Here is an 18,491-nt window from a genome sequence, read left to right on the forward strand (position 1 = left end):
GCGTGAGCCCCGCGCCCGGACCGGGGGTCGCCGAGCCCCCTCTAGCGGCTCCCGGCCGCGGCACAGGGGCGGTGCCGGTCCCCGTGTGACCCGGAGGCGCTCGCTGCTCCCCCCGCCGCCGCCGCCGCCTCCTCTCCTCCCCCCGCCCGCCCGCCTGCCCGGCCGGCGCCGGGCCCCGGATGCAAGAGGCCGGCGGAGGGACGTCATTGTTCCCCGACGGACTGTAACAGTAGGCGGAGCGGGCCGGGCTGAGGCGGGGGCTGCGGCGAGGGGGACCCGGCAGCGCCGAGTCAAGCGGGGCCGAGCCAGGTAATGGGGCTGGGGGGCAGCGCCGGGCCCGGCGGCGGCCCCGGCACAGCCCAGCGGTACCGCGTGCGCCTCCCGCCTGGAAATCAATGGGCCGGGGGGAGGGGCCGGCCCGGGAAAGGGAAGGGAAAGCGACCGGCGGGAGCAGCCGGCTCAGCCCAGCCCAGCCCACCGCGCCGGGGCGCGGGCCGGGTGCTCGGCCGCTGCCCTCCTGGCTGGCGGGCAGCCGGAGGGGGTGGGACCCCCGGGCGGGGCGGGGCGCCGTCCCCAGCACGCGGCGGAGGGACCCAGCCCCGCCGCCGCCGCCACCCCCTGGGCCGGCGGGACCGGCCCCCTCCCGGCGCGGCGGTGCCTCCGCGCCCGCCCTCTCCGTTACGCGCCGGGGTCCCGCCGGCGCCCGCATCTCCTTCCTCCTACTCCTGCTGCTATCGGCGTGGGGGACTCGGCGTGGCTTCCCCGCGTCCCAGCGCAGGCGGGAGGGCGGCCGGGACGCCCTAGCCCCACGTCCCGGGGCGGGATCGGCGCCGTGCCCCGCCTGGCCCGGCGTTGTTCCCGCTCGGCGCGCCGGTGGCGGCTCCCGTGGCCCCTCCGCCCCGTGCCCGGGGGGCTCCGCGCTCGCTTCGCCGCCTCCCCCCCCCCCCGCGTTGCCATGGGCACGGAGCCGCCGTTGGGCGCCGCCGCCGCGGTCCTGCCCCCGGGCCGGGATGGGACGCGGGCCCGGACAGGTCAGCACGGGGCCGGGCGGCGGAGGCGGCACGGCACGGGCGGGGAGCCGCGGGGCTGAGGGCCGGGCGGTGTGCGGGTTAGAGGAAGAAGGGCGAGGCGGGAGCTCCTTCAGGGCCGGTTCCCAGTGCCCCTCGCCTGCGTGTCGGGGTGGGTTTTGTTTTGTGTGTGTTTGGGCTCTTGCCGCGCTGAGCGCGGACATGTTGCGTGCGGTGCCCGTCCCTGCCCCTGCCAGCGGCCTTTTACTCCCGGTGTCAGAACGTTTCCGGGAAGCGGGACTCCTCGGAAAGGCAGAGCGAGGGAAAGCGGGTCGGTGCTGCGGGCTTGGCGCTGGCGGTACCGGGGCGGGCGTTGGGTTGTGAGCGGGGTCCGGGGCACGGGGCCGCCCGGAGCGAGGCGCTCGCGGCGCTGGGCTCGGTCCCGCCACAACCAACGGCCCCGGGACACGGAGCTCGGAGCTGCCCCGCGCCGAGCGCTCCCCGCCGCCTGCTCGCCAAGGGTAAACTCATTAATTACTTTCGCCTGTGCTGCCTTTCATTTTGTAACGAAAGTAAAACCAAAGCGGGGTGTGTATTTGTGTTCCGCGCTGCCCCGGGTTGTTTTCGCTCCCGGCGGCGTGTGCGGTGCGGTCGGTGATGGAGCGAGGTGACTCTGCCTGGGCTGCTGCCGGAGTAGTTTCCTCCTGCTGCTTGTTTCTGCCTCGCTGTTGCCGTGTGCCCCTCTTGTTTTTTTACACTCGCTGCTGGAAGTGTTTGGTTTGTACTGAGATAAAGGCGCATACTCCCTGGCTGAACGCGGTTCTGTGAACGAGATCTTGTATAAAACCCTCCTGAGCTGTGATTTATTGTATGCAAAGCGGAGGCCAAACATAAATATTTAGATCCGAGTATTAACTGATGCGTGTTGTGATGAGACTGCGAAAAAGGAATCTAAACAACGCTGATGTAACACTCCAAATGGGAGGAAAGCAACTATTTGTTGTTTTTGCTTGTCAGTATCATACTGGGAGAAGTCTATTATGGGAATAGCAGAGAGGGAAAGCACTCAATACACATGGCAATGTGAATTTATGTTCAGCAGTGGTACAGGAACAGAACTTGTATTTACAGTGAATAGTAGGAGAGCAAAAAAACCTGTGTAATATTTGTGCTACTACACTAAAGAGATGTTATATCCAAATTAACTATATTAACAGATTTTGAAAAAGTGGTGGATCTGAGTTATGCTTGGCATCCATTGATATTTGCAGGTGTCTAGTGTTTGATATCTGGTAATCAGTTGTCAAAACTAAATTAGCAAACTAAACTAATAACTAAACTAATCAGTGCTAGTCAGTTGTCAAAAATAAATTGAAAAATACATGAGGCTCTCCTCATTGATTAGTATAAGGCCAAAGCTTTTTTTTTGTGATAATATTCTTCTGTTTGCTTTTCACTGCAGTCTTGATTCTGGCTTTTGTCCTGCAAATAAGTTCCTAGTATGTTGTTGAAACCCCTTCCCTTTCCATCAGGAAAAGGAGATGTCACAGGTATATGCAATTTGGAGTCTGGATCTTACCTGAAAAGCACTAAGCCCAAGAACTGTCATCTTAGTCTTTGGAATGGACAAGGATGTCCTCATTTTTCAGTAAAATGAATTAGTTTTTCTTTTTTCTCTAATCATCTTTAAAATGGAAAGTGTGTACAGAGTAGATTTTAAATTGAAAATTTAGAGGGGAAAAAAGTCGAATTAAAGATTCCACACATAATTTGTCTTTTTGGGACTAGAAGTTCTGCGGTTTACTGTGCTTTGTTTAACCTGCCCAAAGTTTTATCATTAGCAATCAAGTTGTGCCATGAAACTGCTTCGTGCTTTGTTCTCTCAGTTATTTTAGTATTACAAAGCCGGTTATACTTTAAACCCTCAGTTAAGTTTATGGTTTCCCTAAACTTACAAAGCCCTACATTATATAGTATGATAGTAGCAAAAATTTACATATAGGAGTTGATAATTGATCATATAATTATTCAGCAGCTTACTGTGCACACAAAATTACACGTATTTAAAGAGGTACCATCTTGAAACATAAATCAGCATTTTATAAAGGACTCAGTATCAGTTATTGCCTTTATTCTTGAGGGCCAAAGATTTGTTTTGCTTTCTTTTGCAGTCATCATTTTCTTTTTTATAGTTTACATTCCTCTTTTGCTTGTCCCTGGCAAAACAACTTTACATAAGTAGAACTAAAAAGATGCTTTTTAATTCAACTTCTTGGTTTATAAGTAAGCATTGTAAATGATGGGCGCAAAATACCGCAAGGAATGCTGCCAAAATTGTATCCAAACAAATACTTCTTGGAAGGGCACAAGAAACCCAGGTGGAAATAAATTTGCAAGTGTTTTCTTGCTTTTCTTTCCCAGGATTTCTCAGAGCTGTATCCCATGCTCTGTGTCATCAGGGGTGTATGGTTCCCAGGAGCAGGAAAATGTTGGCCAGACAATTCCTCCTGAATCTCAACAGGCCGGCACTTGATTGTGCCACTGCTCAGCTTCTTTTAACAGAAAGATCTTGGTAACTATAGTGGTTTAAAATACTATGAAAGTGTAAGAAATGCCACCAGTCATTAGCTCAGCAGAAGTTAAAACAATATTGATACAGTTTTGATGGAAAAAATCTACTTTGTGCATTTAGTTCTGCACTGGGTGGAATTTTATTTATTTTTTTTTAAGTTCTGGGGGTTTGTTCTCTTGTTTGTAATCATTCTGAGCTGTTTAGTTTTTCAGGTTCTTTCAGACTAAGTGACAGGATTTCTCTTAGTCTTTCCTTTCTGCAATACTTTGGACGTTCTTATGTCAAACAGAACTTTTGCCTTGTTACAGATATGAACAATGACCATAGTTAACAAGCCAAAATCTTCAAAGTCTAAAAAATCTTCCTCAAGACGGTCTGACAAATCTATGAAACCCCGTACTAAAAAAATGACGTCACGCACTGCAAGTTTGGGCCGGGTACCTCCTACAGAAGATCCAAACAAAGTCTCTGTGGACAAAGGTCCTGGGGGGCATATTTATTGTAGATCATCTCAAAAATCAAAGCCTTTTGCCCAAAGAGATCTAGGTAAGTGTTTTCTGTCCTCCCTCCTTTTTGTTAAAAGCAAAACCAAAGTAGAAGCAGATTTTAGTTGTTGCATTGCTATAAAATGAGATTACAGTGAATCAAGAGTTCAGCCACAGACTTCAATTTTGTGCATCCCCTAAGGCAGCTGCAGGGATAGGTGTTGCAGAACTTGGGTTTATCTGTTTACAATTGATTCGTAAAGTATTTTTTATTTATGTAAAATCAAATATGGGGATCAAATATAATCCACAGATGTACCTAAGTTTCTTCTGTTCTGGAGATAAAAATACATTTTACCACGTCTATTCATGGCTTTCATTATTCACAAGTCTTTGAATAATAACACTGCCCAGAAAGAGATCTGATATCTATGGGGTTCCTTTCTGTGCTGCTTACTTGTTTGTCTGTCTGTGTTCTTACTGCATAACCACAAGTGTAAATTTGTGGTTTAAGTTACAATAAGGAAAAAAACCAGTAATATAATTAAGAGATTAAAGGACATAGAGGTAAAGAAATTGAGTACTAAAATCAGAGTAGTTTGTCTTTTATTAGAAGAATTAAAACAGATGAATAAACTATTGTCCAAAAGAGAGTGTTGACCAGCAAATTCACATGGCAGTGTTAAAGCTGTGCATCATGTGTTGCTGTGTTTTGGAGTAGAGATGGTTCTTCAGGCTGCTCCTGCACAATCCTACTTTTTAAATACCCTCTTTAAAACAAAACCAATACCACCCTTCTTAAAATACAAATTTCTTGCAGTTGTTAATGATGGGATTGCTCCGCCACAAAGAATTCTTTTTCCGCCTGAGAAAATCTGTATGGATTGGCAACAAACACAGAGTGTTGGAGTTGGACTGCAGAACCTCGGCAACACTTGTTTCCTTAATTCCACTCTCCAGTGCTTGACCTACACGCCTCCTCTTGCCAATTACATGCTTTCACTTGAACACACCAAGTCATGTGAGTATTTTCTAACACTATAAATCTGTTGGACAGCTCCAAAGGTGAAAGAAAAACGGGTTCTGTGAAGAAAATTCTTAGTTTTCTATTTTTCCTGTAGAATCAGTTTTTGAACGAGAGCTTAAAGGTCTTTTTCAGCCTAAATGGTTCTATGATTCTGCTAACAGGAGGCTCAGAATTATAGGAGGCATATAAAGTGAATTTGTTAATTTAATGTGCCACGGTAAAACTTAAAGAAAAGATCATTTCTTGCTTCATGTGAATAATAAAGTACATTGTAAAGTGAGGCATTTGATGAACATTTGGCATTTGGGTTTCCTGCTGGTAGAAAGGTGATAAAATTTAGGATGTTGGTGTTGAAGATTCTTAGTCTTCACAGCCAATATACTGCAGTGCTCTAATGCTGAGATAAATTATATGTTCAATGTCGACCCATTAAAGAACCCAAACATTCTAGGAAGCACTATAAACTCAAATAGAAATTTGGGGGAGACTGTATGAAAATTTAGGCTGATTTTGTTCTAAATAATTAAGTTTGTATTTTTTAAAGCCTGGAATTTGTGTTCTTTGAATTTTGTTTTTATACTTGAATTTATTTAAGCCTAGGGGAGCTTCTTTTTATATCCATAAATGTGGGGTTTTTTCCTAAGGCCTCTGTATGCTTTCTAGTCTGGTATCTTAATATGTATTCCTAGAAGTTTGATTGTGTTTTATTCCCATACATTAAAATGATTTCATTTAAGAATCACAGACTCATTGAAAGGAACCTTCAAAATTTAGTTCCAATCCTCTGCCATAGGCAGGGACACCTTCCAGTGGGAGTGTTCCAGGCCAGGTTGGATGGGGCTTTGAGCAGCCTGGTCTGTGATTTAATGAGTTTTTTTCTGTACAGTTCTGCATAATAAAATGCAACAAAACTGTTGGGATATTGATACCTTAGGAGAAGAGAATGTACCACAGAGAGTGGACATTGCACCCACAACTTAGACTATTATTTTGAGGTGGAATTTTTTTAGCAATGTGTATTTGACTAGAATGGGATGCTTTTTTCTTTCACTAGGTCATGTAGAAGGATTCTGTATGATGTGCACAATGGAAAGTCACATCAACCAGGTCCTGTGTTGCTCTAATAATGCCATCAAACCTACGTCTGTTATCAATGGCCTTAAAAGTAAGTAGTTTGATAGAGGTTTATCTTTAAGTTTTTAAATTTTACAATGAGCTATTTGATGCATATAAATAATTCTGTTACTTTAAAGAAGAGATATTTTAGAAATGTGTGTTTTCTTTCATTCTATAAGAAATAAATATATTATAACCTTCTTATTTATTAGGAATAGGAAAACATTTCCATTTTGGCAGTCAAGAGGATGCACATGAATTCTTATGCTTCACTGTTGATGCTTTACAGAAAGCTTGTTTGAATGGAAGCACCAAGTAAGCATAAAATAATTAAATTTAATTTTTTCCTAGCCCCTCTTACTACTTTATTTACTATCATGAATTAAAATCTATGTCATTGGTTTTCATAAAACCAAAAATTGTTTGAGGAATTAACTCTTGGTTTTAGTCTTCTGAAGTCTGACTCTAATTTATTTCCAGATTAGACAGATCTTCTCAAGCCACCACACTTATTTATCAAATATTTGGAGGATATCTAAGATCTCGAGGTACTTTTTTAAAATATATACTCTCTTTCGAACTGATGTGTGTCTTTTTGTCTGTCTATAGCAAAAGAGTTTGTAGTTTGACTAAAGTAATGTGTATTAATAATTTAAATTCATGCAGTTAGTCTCATTCACATGATGTTAAGCATTTGTATTTTGATTCCAGTAAAGTGCTTGAACTGCAAAGCAGTGTCAGATACATACGAGCCATTTCTCGATGTTACTTTGGATATAAAGGTAAGATGTTTGTGAGCATGGGCTGAGATGTGTAAAGGCTTGTAGAGCTTCATAAAATAAAGTAATTTTGTTTAGAAACTTATCTTGTTGAAACAAAACAGCTTGGTGGTGGATTGGACTTTGTTGTTCTGTGGAAGCCATGGAAATGGTCTCCATGTTTGGATTGGATTTAAGCTGGAAAAATAATAATTATGGCTACACAAACAATGATATAATCATACTTCTCAATTATTCTACTTCAATATACATCTATTGTTAGACTGATGGGTTTGATTGTTCTCATTATTGATGCCAAGGCATACCACAGATACTGCCTAGCACTGAAAAGTTTATTTATTTTGAAGTGGGATTATTTTGGAAGGAGGTGAATACTCAGTGAACTCTGTTTCTGTCTCCTCCTTCATGGTGTTTGCTAGTTCACAGTAGGCCACTTAAATATAAATTAGGAAGATTCTCTTGTAAAGTGCTTTTAAGTGCTTGAAATTTTGCATTTCTTGTGACTTAGTGTTCTACTTTCTTACTCATCCAGGCAGTTACATCTGTCACCAGAGCTCTAGAACAATTTGTGAAACCGGAACAGCTGGACGGTGAAAATAGCTATAAGTGTAGCAAGTAAGATTATTATTAATTACACCTTAACACAAGATCCATGTGCAATGCAGTGCATGCCTTGGAGGATAAATTACCTCTTGACTTTGTTTAGCAATAAGACAGACATGGCTTGCTGTTTCATTTAGTATTGTTTACATAACTAACATACTGAAATCACTCAAAGCTTGGAAAATAATGCACTTGTTTCTAAATGAGTAATTGTTATATTTCTGTTTGAATATTTAGAAATACATTATAAGAATTGTATTGCTCACATTAGACTTTTATTCCTAAAACTGTCTGTGCTGGGGCTTGTCAGCCTTCCTGAGTGTCAAGTTGCACCCTGAAATACTCATGGCCAGAAGTTAAAAGGCATGTCTGATAAAGAAGTGCTGAGCTGGAGCACAGGGATATGGACAAGGATTTGGGGTGGGAGGCAACAGATCACACACAAACCCAGAAGTTTAGTCTTTTTCATAAAAAGTTTGAAAATAAACATTTGGTGTATGTACAGTGTCACTTCCATTGCTGGCAAACTATTTTATTACTTTTCAGTTTCCTTTTTGTTTTCTATCATTATTTTTTTCTAATAAGGATTACTGCTGCCTGAAACCTTCATCTCTAAATACACGTTTCAGAATTTTATAAACCACTTTTTTTTTTCCTTATTCTTTTCTTATTTTGTTTGTTGGCTTTCTCCATCAGTTTGGAATTATGTGCCTTGTAGTTTAACATCAGTTTGAAAAGAGGCTATTAAATTCTTTCTGTTTGTTAGCTCTCAGCAGTATTTTCTTGACAATGTAAAGTGACACGTTTCAGTCTTTGTGCTGATGGTTGCATTTCAGGACTTAATCTGTACCTCCTCTGAGTGTGCAGTGAAACAAACAAAATTAACGATTTTGTTTTGAAGGGTTTCAGTCTTTCCAGGAAACCTCAGTACAAGAAAACTCAATATTGTCCCATGTCTGCCTCTTGCAGAATGGCTGTTTCCTTCCAGTGATTTTTTTACGTTTTTTACTGCCTTACCTTTTTGACATGAGAAAGATACATGTTCAGGCAGTTGTTTGACTATCAAGGGATAATGTCCTAAATCCTTTATTCTTTGTTCTGTAGAGCTGTCTCTAATAGCTGCTATGTTCTCTCTGTTAACAAAGCTGAAATGCACTTTATGGATTTAAGAAAAGATTTAGCATATTATACAAGCAAAATATCATTCAAATAACATAAGCATGTGTGAGAGATGAAAACTTGTTTGACTTCTGGGTGAGAAAAGAATATACCGTTAAAAATATGTCTGTGCTTGCTTTTAAGGTGTAAAAAGATGGTTCCAGCATCAAAGAGATACACGATACATCGCTCTTCCAATGTTCTCACAATATCACTGAAAAGATTTGCAAATTTTACAGGTGGAAAGATCAACAAGGTATGTTTGCAGCTGGAATGCTGCTTTATCTTCTCAGAATGGACATTTCCCAAAGAGGAATATTAATTTTAATGTTGTTCACATTTCAGGCAGTAACTACAGTGTAAGAGAAGTTGATATAACAACTGAGCTGCTGTGGCTGTTACTTTCTTTTTTAATACTGATAGAATTCCTGTGTGACCATAAGAACATACCTTGCCCTTAGAGAGCTATTTCTTTAGAAAATAGCTCTCTGCAGCTTAAGCAGTTAAACGTTGTTTCTGAGAATAGGCATTTTCAAGTGAATTGAAAAATATATTTATGTAGTCCTAGCCTGTGTCTTTTTCAGGCTGTTCCATGAAGTATTTCAGGATAACTTTTGAATCTTCTTTGTCTTTGTTTAGGATGTAAAATACCCTGAATATTTGGATCTTCGAGCATATATGTCCCAATCTATTGGAGAACCCCTCATCTATGCTTTATATGCAGTTCTTGTACATAGTGGCTTCAACTGTAATGCTGGACACTATCTCTGTTTCATTAAGGTAGGGATCAGCTCAACTTCTACCAGGATAAAAATCTGTGCTGGCAAAGAAATTAAAATGTTACTGGTAACCATTGGTTTTAGGGGGAAACATTGCATCATGTGCTTTGTTTGCTCTGTTTTAGTATGCTTTGTTCTGCAGTGCTCTATCTGTGATGTCCTTTGGAACACATGCAATTCATCTGAAGATATTCTTTGTTTGCAGGCTGGTAATGGACTTTGGTACCGGATGAATGATGCCTCGGTAGAACTTTCTGATATCAAAACAGTTCTCAATCAGCAAGCTTACGTACTTTTTTATATCAGGTAATAACACCACATGTACTCAGAACATTTTTGATATCAAGTTGCTGATACTTTTCTTGTTTTCAAGTCTTTTTCTTTTCACCCTAGGAAAATATTACTATTTGTATATTTCTAAGTGGAAATTCCCCGTGTCATTTATTACCTTTCATTGCTTGACCTTAAACTTCTGTGCTTGGGTATGCTGCTTTCTGTCTGCTCTCTGTAGCTGGACAGTTTAGAAAAGAGGAGAAATCATGGCCATAGATGGTGTGAGGCTGAATCATTGCTCTGGAAAGGACAGTCATTGTAGGAAGACCATTATCTAATCTTGAGTTTGTAGTCTCTGAGGTGCTGGGGTTTAATCCAGGAATAGCTGTAAGAAGAGCTCTGAGCTGAGCTGCCCTCCCTCGTGTCTCTGCAGGCGCTACGATCTGACGCTGGGGGAGCGAGCCTTTTACCTGCCCGCGCCCTCCTACCCCCGCTCCTTCCTGGGCCAGCGCGGGGCCAACAGCAAGCAGGCTGCGTTCATGGGACCACGCCTTCCTCCTCACATGATGAAGGTAATTGGAGGGGGGCAGATAACAGCACTAAATTATTGTGGGTTTTGATGTGGGGCGGGGTTTTATGGGTTTTATTTTCCCTTCCACACTGCAGATTTCTTCACAGTCCTCGTGCTAGAGCCAGAGTTGTTCAAACAGTGGCTAATCCTTCATTGTGCAGCCATGCCACTTTGTTACTTTAGCCTTCCAGCTCAGCTTTCTAAAGGCTGAGATATGTGCTCTTGAGACAATTTAAGTAGTCTGTTAATGCCTAAACAATTTAAATTTTAAAAGTAGTCTATTAATGCCTAAGTAATTTAAATTTAAAAAGTAAATATCTGCCCTGTCCCTATCAGTGTCACTTTAGTTGAAACAGTGATAGAATACAAATTGTCTTGTTCCTGAGTACTAGCAGAACTATTCCAGTGTTGTCAGGGAGTGTTTAAAAAGGAAAATAAATATTTTTTTGAATAGTTTTAGTCAATGCTAAGTTGCTTGGGTGGGTGTCAAACTGATGCTGATTTGATACCAAAGGCAGGATTTGCACACGCTTGTTGGACATGCATTTAATTGGAACGGAGGTGAGGTTTCTTCTTAGGTGTTGTGGCAATCTGTAGAACTATTTAGTATGAGAATTTAATGTTGTGTGACTTCCAGTGCTGTGTGTTTGAACATGTCCATCTTACAATCTCTTCAAATCCAGAGCTCAAGTCGTTTAAATGGAAATGGACCCTTAAAAGAGGATCCCGGTAGTGTTGGTGTTGCTGTAAAAAGGCCATCTTCAGCTCCACCAACAGCTTGTGTTCAAAACTGGGCAATTTCCAGGCCTTCCATGGCAGACCCTTCCAAGCCCCAGAAGATCACCATCAGTATTCACAACAAGCTGCCCGCACGGCAGGCGCTGCCGCAGGAGTGTCCGAGCAGCGCTGTGGAGGAGGAGGAGCTGAAGCCCCTTCCTTCAGCCACAGTTACAAACTCTTCCACAGCAGAGCCTACCTCAAACCTCTCCACAGTGTCAGTTGCTACTAATGTCTCCAAGCAGGAGGTTCCTGATGAAATCTTTGTTGAGCCAGCAGTGAATGGAAACCCTAAGCTCTGTTCTGATAGCATGGTCCCTTACGGGGCAGAACCTTCAGGAAAATGCGAGGAGTCCAAGGGCTTGTTCAAAAGGAATTGCAACGTCATATCTTCCAATGGAATTCTGATTGGGAAGGTGGTCCGTACATTGCATAATTCCCATTCATCCTGTCAGAATGCTGAAGAAAGATCCCAGCATGAGCTGCCAAAACTTGATTCCCTAAATGGTGCTATTAGTTTAGATAATGAATATAAAGAAAATGGACTGAAACTTGATGATTCCACTTGCCAAGTCCAACCCATTAAACCTTCTGAGATTTTCTTCTCTAAAGCAAATGGAGTGCTTGAAACGGTGAGTTACATTTGTTCATCTGGACTTTCTCATCTATGATATATTCAATATTCATGAGCACTACAAAGAAAACAGCACAGATTTCATTCTAACCCTTTGTGCTATTATCCCACTGAATTTGCAGACCTGAGCTGACATATGACATATGTCAACATAAGAGAAGTTCAGGGAGATAATAGTTCATAAATTTCATAAAATACATTTTTGGGAAGAGGGGGATGATGTATAAAGTGGGAATAGTGCAGGTAACTCAGTGTGATCTTGTTTAACATCTAATGTTGGAAGTCTGTCAGCAGTAGTTTTCTACTAAAAATAGCTTTTTCTTTCTGTTTGTTAACTTCTGTGTTTTAATTGCAGATGCCTAAAGCTTTGTCACCAGATCCTCAAGGTATCTTAGATTCTCTTACATATGGCCAGTTGAACAGCTTATCAGAGGAAAAAAGGTAAAATGACTGTACTCTGATTAAAACAAGATTTCATACAAGTTTATTACTATTTTACCCATGTACTAATACTACTTAAGAGATTTACATCAGTACAGAGAATTCCACACTGTACACGTGGCATTGCAGACAACAGCATTGGGCACACATTATTCTGATACTAAATACAGGCAGATGCCTCCTGTAAAAGTTTCACAGGAAGCTTCCATTGTCTGGAATACTTTTTCTAATCCTCTTTCCTTTTTTTGCATCCTAGGATGAGTGAATGTAAATTCCCACAATCTCCTCTCCCACTTGGGAGGGTGGGAAATCTCTGTGTTTACCTTTTTTCTAACTGGGGGAAGAGCAAATGTAGTTGTTCTGCCTATTGATGATATTCAGAGCTGCAAATGGAAGGAGCTGGATGTGTTGGGAATGGGTTTTTTAAGGCAAGACCTGCAGAATTGAAAGAAGAAAAGCTTTCCATGGGAACCGAGGGAGGTGTAAGAATGGTTTTCTAAAGACGATGTCTTTTAGAATTTTAGATGGACTTTTACAAGCTAAAAAGATGTTTTTATTTTTGTGCAGTGTCTCTGGACCTCAGAAATCTTCTGACAATGATGGAGTTATGGAAACTGTAGTGATGGAAGCACTGTTTGCCTATGAAGAATGCAGGAAGGTTCCTTCCAACTTTAGCTGTGAGGTTGAGAAACTTTTTACTCAATCAGATTCTGAAACCATTTTTACCAAAGAAGAAGTTGCTGAAAGTATTATAACAAAAGCTGATAATGCACATCTCAATATCAATGGTCAGCACAAGGTTAGGAAAAAATCTTTGGATACTGAAGGTGAATTCCATGGGCAGTGTGAGTCTGAAGACATCAGAGATAAAGACAAACTAAGAAGATCAAAAGAACCTGAACTCATTTCAAAAGAAAATCCTTTGTACATCAAAGGGTCTCCTGAGAGCAAAGAGAAATTAGGGCAAACTTCCTCTATAAAGCCTGACATTGAATGTAGTTCTAAAAAACTTGCATCTCTAGATATTACAGATAAATGCCAAGATACAAAGGACATTTCTAATAACTATGTAGAGGTACCACCCGTTAATGACTCTTCTATTACAAAGCTGGATAAAGTATTGGAAAGTCAATTTTCTAGAGCAGATGAGGGACTGAGTAATAAAATAAGTGAAGATGATGATAAACATATGAAAAAAAATAAGAAAAGAATCCATGACTCTAAAAGAACTGACAAAGAGCACTACCGGAGGAAGAGAGAAAACTCGGACACTGAGGAGAAGGAGAGGCAAACCAGAAACAAACCAGATGATCATTCCCACAGGAGGAGGAGCTCTCACAGCGTGGAAACAAACAAGCAAAGCCGTCATAAGCAGGAGTATTGCAGTGAGAGCAAGTACAGATCCTCCCACAACGAAAGAAACAGTCCCAGTAATGGCAGGAGCTCAGGGAAATATTCTCGTTACAGATCCCGGAGCAGAGAAAGGACAGATGCAGACAGGAACAGGTATTATTATTCCAAAGGAGACAGACCTTGGATTAGAGAAAGATACTATCAAGATGAACCACGGAGATGGGAAAAGTGCAGATACTACAATGATTATTATTCCTCCCATGGAACAAGGGATGGTAGGGAGAGGAAGTCCTCTCATTGTGATAAAGACTATGACAAATTGAGCCAAGCTTACAGCAGGTCACACAAGGATTATCATTGCAAAAGCAGATGGGGTCACAGCACACTCTCCCGAGAGGAGGATGTGCATCACTTCAGCAGCCACAGAGCAAACTTCCACCACTGTTCAGTACCTCAGCAGCACTCAGAAAAATACTCTCGTGAAAGGCATGCACTTCCACCAATGTCAGCTCACTCAAATTTTGAGGACTCTTCCCGGGAAAACGAAAAACTAAGAAATGGCAAAAGAAAATACTCCCACCAAGAAGAAAGTGAAAGTGACATAGAAAAGAAATGCCGAAAGACAGATGACCAAAGAATCAAAAAGTATAAGAAGGTCAAGAAGAAAAAGAAGTCCAAAGATAAACATCGAGAGAAGGATTACAAGTAAGCAAGGATTCCAGCATAATCAGCAATTTTTTCCTAATTATTTTCCGGGTATTTCTCATGTCTGCCTTTTTTTCATTGTTTTTAAGTAACTTATCTGTCATAATGTGACGGGATCATGCTATTAGGTTGGCCAAGAGAAGATAGGAAAGATGTTGCTGAATTGTGTTAGAACACTAGAGCTGGACAATGTAGTCAGAATAACATCTGCACACCGTTCTTGATTAGGTTACAATTTTAATTTTTTTTTTTAATTCCCCATATGCCTGTTAACGATTTGTATACAAACCAGGACCTCTTGTCCTTCGTTCTGAGGGCTTAAAGTTGCTGCATCTAAATTAAGTTAGATGTGCAGAAAGTACCACAAAGTAGCAAACACTCTGCAAGTCGTCACCTGTGGTAAATAAATAACATTTCATGTGTACATCAAGTGCCACATCTGTTTTTCTATTTTTAACTTGCATGTTTCCTTCAGACTTTATGATTTGGATTGCTCTGTGCTCCACTTTGACAATGACAATCGCAAACATAAGAAAAAGAAGAAAAAGAAGCATGAAAGGAAACTGAAGGACTTATTGGAATATTTAGATCCTCGTTTCCAGAAGAAAACATGGGAGAAGAAGGAAGAATCCCGTCCTCCAGATGACCATTTATGTGAGCAATACAGAAACCAGGGCAGTAAACAACCTTACAAGGAAGAGAAGCCTTCTGGTGCAGGTGACAGCAAGAAATTCAGCTCCATGGCATCCACCGAGTATGTCAGAGGTAAGGGGCCCTGGGATGTTGGCAGGACTCCTGGTTATTCATAACCATCTTTAAATGCTTGTGTGATGAAATCCCTGGGTTTTATCACAGCTTCCAAACGGTATCATGGCAGGGGGTTGGAAGTAGATGATCTTTAAGATCCCTTCCAAACCCAAACCATTCTGTAATTTAAATAAAATACTCCATTCAGCTGTTCATAGCATAGAAATACTGCTTGTGGCTCACTCAGAATAACAGGAGTTGGTGATAATACTGAAATATTGTTGGTCCAGGTGTAGCTCTGCCTTCTCCTAAGCACAGCTGTTAAACCTCCAGAGGTCACTTCACAATTTAACACTGGAGAGTGTTAAATTCCTGCTATTGTTTTATTCAGTTGTGGGGTTTTTCTGTTCGTGTAGGCTTAACAATACTTAGAAGAGGGCTGAGGAAACAGCTCTTTCCCGATTTTTAATATTTGAAAAAATCTGTCTGGTGCTTCTTACAAAAAACCCAAATATGAATTTGTGTGCCTGACTAAATTTACACTGAGCTCTCAGCTGTTGCTTGTCATAATCGCAACTTGGGCTCACAGTAGATAAATTAATTAGTTTAAATTAATTAGCTCTAAAATTATGCAATGAAGATGATTGCACACTGCAACAAATTCAACATCTAAAATCAAACTTGACAACATTTCCCATGAAATTTTTGCTCAACAGAAGTGTTTATTATAGAAATAAAACCTTATTCAATGCCTATTATCTGACATAAACCAGTTCCAGTTACTCATCTATTTTAATAGAAAACGAAAACAATCCCCTAACTATTTTACTCAAAGATAAGTGAAATAATCCCTGAAGAAGACAGCTCACTATCCAAAAGCCAGATTCATTGTTAAATTTTCTACATTTTATACCTCCCAACGATTTAAGAATTGGGTTAATGGTCAGTGACAGTCCTGTTCATTTCTAGTCATGTTGAAACTGTCATTATTACAGCATAGAAAACAAAGGAATGGAGAAGTTTAATCTTGAAATTCTGGAAAACGAAAATCTCTTTCATGGGGTTTCCACACTTAGGCAAATTGCCACAGTCAGTGCACTGAATTCTTGCACTGGAAAGTTTGCTCAAGGCAAAGGGGAAATGCATTTGTGGAAAACTGATTGTATTTTAAGACAGAGATAACCAGAAGTTCTATTCTAAAAATACAGAGTGGAGGGAAAGCTGATTGTTCACTCATTATTCTTTAACGTGAAAAATTTAAGAACTGCATTGAGGTCTTTCAAATCTTAATGTTGTAAAAGGACCAAAATAACCCTTACTGCACTAAAAAGCTCTGTTCTAGCTGACAAATTAGGAACTAAAGAGAATAAAATGCTTGTGCTCAACAGTGGTTTGGCCTTAGTGATTTCCTGGCCAGCAGATGGCAAACGCGGGTTTTTCCAAACCAGTCAAGTTTAGTGAGGAATTAAATGTTCTGCATCGCCCTGCTCAGGGCAGGGCACTGAGGGTGCTGGGCCACCGAGGGGAAGGAGAAGGAGCTGTTTGTTCACTGCTGAACATTAACAACACGAGGGGGAGACAAGGGCTGGCAAAAGCAGTCAAACCTTGAGAATTTTAGTATTTCCTCAAGCCCATGGATGTTAATTAGCTCCATCCTCTGGAAGGTCTTTTTTTTTTTTTTTAAATGGGTCTCAAGTAGGTTTCTCTGAAAGATGGAAGCTGCTTTTAAAAGAGGCCACTCTGGCCGTGTTTTTAGAGTACAGGCAAGGAATTGTGAGGTTGTGCCTTTTCATCTGACTCCTGTTATTTTGAATAAATTAATAAGGATGAAAACAGCTACTGATAAGTTGTGGTTTAAGGAAAATTTACACAGGAGGGGGGAAGCAGCTTTGAAGCAGTTTGGTCAGTCTGACCTCATATTGCCACTAAAACAGGGATGTTTTCCAGACAAAACTTCAATTAAATTTGATTCAGCCAAGGTCCAACCCTTGCTGTTGAAGCAGGTGGCTCTGTCCTAAGGCTCTGTCCACTTCAGCAGCCTCAGCCCAGAACTGGGCTGCAGCTGCTGTGCCAGGGAGTTGGATCCTGTCCTGAGGGAGCAGATGGAGCTGGGGCAGCTCTGAGCTTGTCTTTTAGAGACAGTTTAATGTTTAATGTCACAGCAGGACTGACCTTGTTTTCCTTTTGCCTTTCAGGTGTGGAGCTGACTGAAGAAAGCCTTCAATACTCAGACTGAACCCATCACCAACCCCAAGGACTTCTGACCACCAACCCCAACAACCCTTCACCTTCAAAACCAACAACTTCTCATCATCAAAACCAACGACTTCTTACCTTCAAACCTGACATTACTGATAGTGACCATCAAAACTTAAAATTTATTATCAATTACCATCAAGACAAAATCCAGTCATAAGTGGTGCTTAACATTTCTGTACAGAATTTTACCATATAAGAACTTTTTTTTAGTTTTTAACTTGAGACTTTCTTTTTTAAAATATACTTCTAATCCAAAAGGGTGAAAACTTTTTACAACTGCTGAACATTGTAAATTACCACATGAATATCTCACTGAGCTGAGATAATGCCCTGGAATAGACCATCTCAAATGCTGCTTAATTACAGACTCAGGTTGACTTTATGTTATTCATGTAATGTTACTCCAAGTTAAGACATCTGGTGCAAGAGCGACCAGGAATTACGAAAGTTGCAACTGACAGTCTGTATATTTAATTTAAAGACTTATTTAAAACTTCACGAGTTTTGCAAGAGCTTCATTTTTTTTTTCTGTGGTCTGACACTAGAAACTAATTTACTTCACATTTGAGTTATATTCAAGATCTGAAGAAAATCTTCTGGTTTTCAACATTGTGAAACAACGAATATGCAGTTCTGAATGTATCTCTCAAGAATATTTGTATATTGTTCCATATGTTTTTATTACATTTTCTTAATATACTGTCATTTGTCTTAAGTCTCAGTTGTCTGTTTTGTCTCTCTAAAGTGTCTAGTTACAGACAAATTCATACTGTGATTTTTATTTTTATTATTAAATGCTATCAAACTGTGATGCACTTATTATTCACTGGTCCTGCATCAGGAGATGAGTGGGGAACCTGTATTAAATACAGTTCATCTGAATAATCTGTCTGGTTTATACAAGCTGTGTTGTTCAGAGATGTCTAAAGTTTGATCTTTGTTTTTTTAAAGATAAAAAAGCACTTGCCCCACTGTAAATATATAGCATGTAAAATTTATATAGTATATAAATACAGCAAAGTTAAAATGGATTTTTACTGGAGTTTTACTTGAGTTATTTAACGTGCACTGTGAGATGGGAGCTGACAGCTGTCAGAGCGTGTTTGACACTCGAGAAGTCACAGCTTCCTCTCAGTGCAGGGCAGAAGATGCTGCTGGTGTGAGCCACAGAAGATCAGTAACCTGGGACTGCAGCTGCCTAGACA

At 41.2% G+C, this 18,491-nt stretch overlaps 1 protein-coding gene across 2 annotated transcripts; it reads left to right on the plus strand.

The window, feature by feature from the left end:
• The first annotated feature begins 156 nt into the window (after positions 1–156).
• Positions 157–18,317, plus strand: USP42 (ubiquitin specific peptidase 42). Of its 2 annotated transcripts, none has more exons than XM_014869531.2 (17): positions 157–309; positions 3,888–4,125; positions 4,885–5,085; positions 6,146–6,256; positions 6,420–6,522; positions 6,688–6,755; positions 6,919–6,989; positions 7,519–7,601; positions 8,892–9,003; positions 9,387–9,527; positions 9,732–9,832; positions 10,233–10,371; positions 11,054–11,779; positions 12,137–12,222; positions 12,790–14,280; positions 14,756–15,045; positions 17,223–18,317. In XM_014869531.2, exons 2-17 carry the CDS (start codon positions 3,897–3,899, stop codon positions 17,261–17,263), a joined length of 3,993 nt encoding a protein of 1,330 aa, XP_014725017.2. In that variant the 5' UTR covers positions 157–309; positions 3,888–3,896; the 3' UTR covers positions 17,264–18,317. The 2 variants fall into 2 exon arrangements, with proteins under 2 accessions (XP_014725017.2, XP_014725002.2); XM_014869516.2 differs by lacking the exon at positions 157–309 and adding an exon at positions 1,614–3,579.
• Positions 18,318–18,491: the final 174 nt, after the last annotated feature.

Source organism: Sturnus vulgaris, chromosome 16, assembly GCF_052056855.1.
Source record: "Sturnus vulgaris isolate bStuVul1 chromosome 16, bStuVul1.hap1, whole genome shotgun sequence".
Classification (NCBI taxonomy): Eukaryota; Metazoa; Chordata; class Aves; order Passeriformes; family Sturnidae; genus Sturnus; species Sturnus vulgaris.

Excerpts from the sequence above, each read along its gene's own strand:
- USP42 (XM_014869531.2), top strand. The coding sequence starts at position 3,897 with ATGACCATAGTTAACAAGCCAAAATCTTCAAAGTCTAAAAAATCTTCC. Across the intron at positions 9,004-9,386 it reads CAGGTGGAAAGATCAACAAG|GATGTAAAATACCCTGAATA; the intron begins GTATGTTTGCAG and ends GTCTTTGTTTAG. Across the intron at positions 12,223-12,789 it reads AGCTTATCAGAGGAAAAAAG|TGTCTCTGGACCTCAGAAAT; the intron begins GTAAAATGACTG and ends ATTTTTGTGCAG.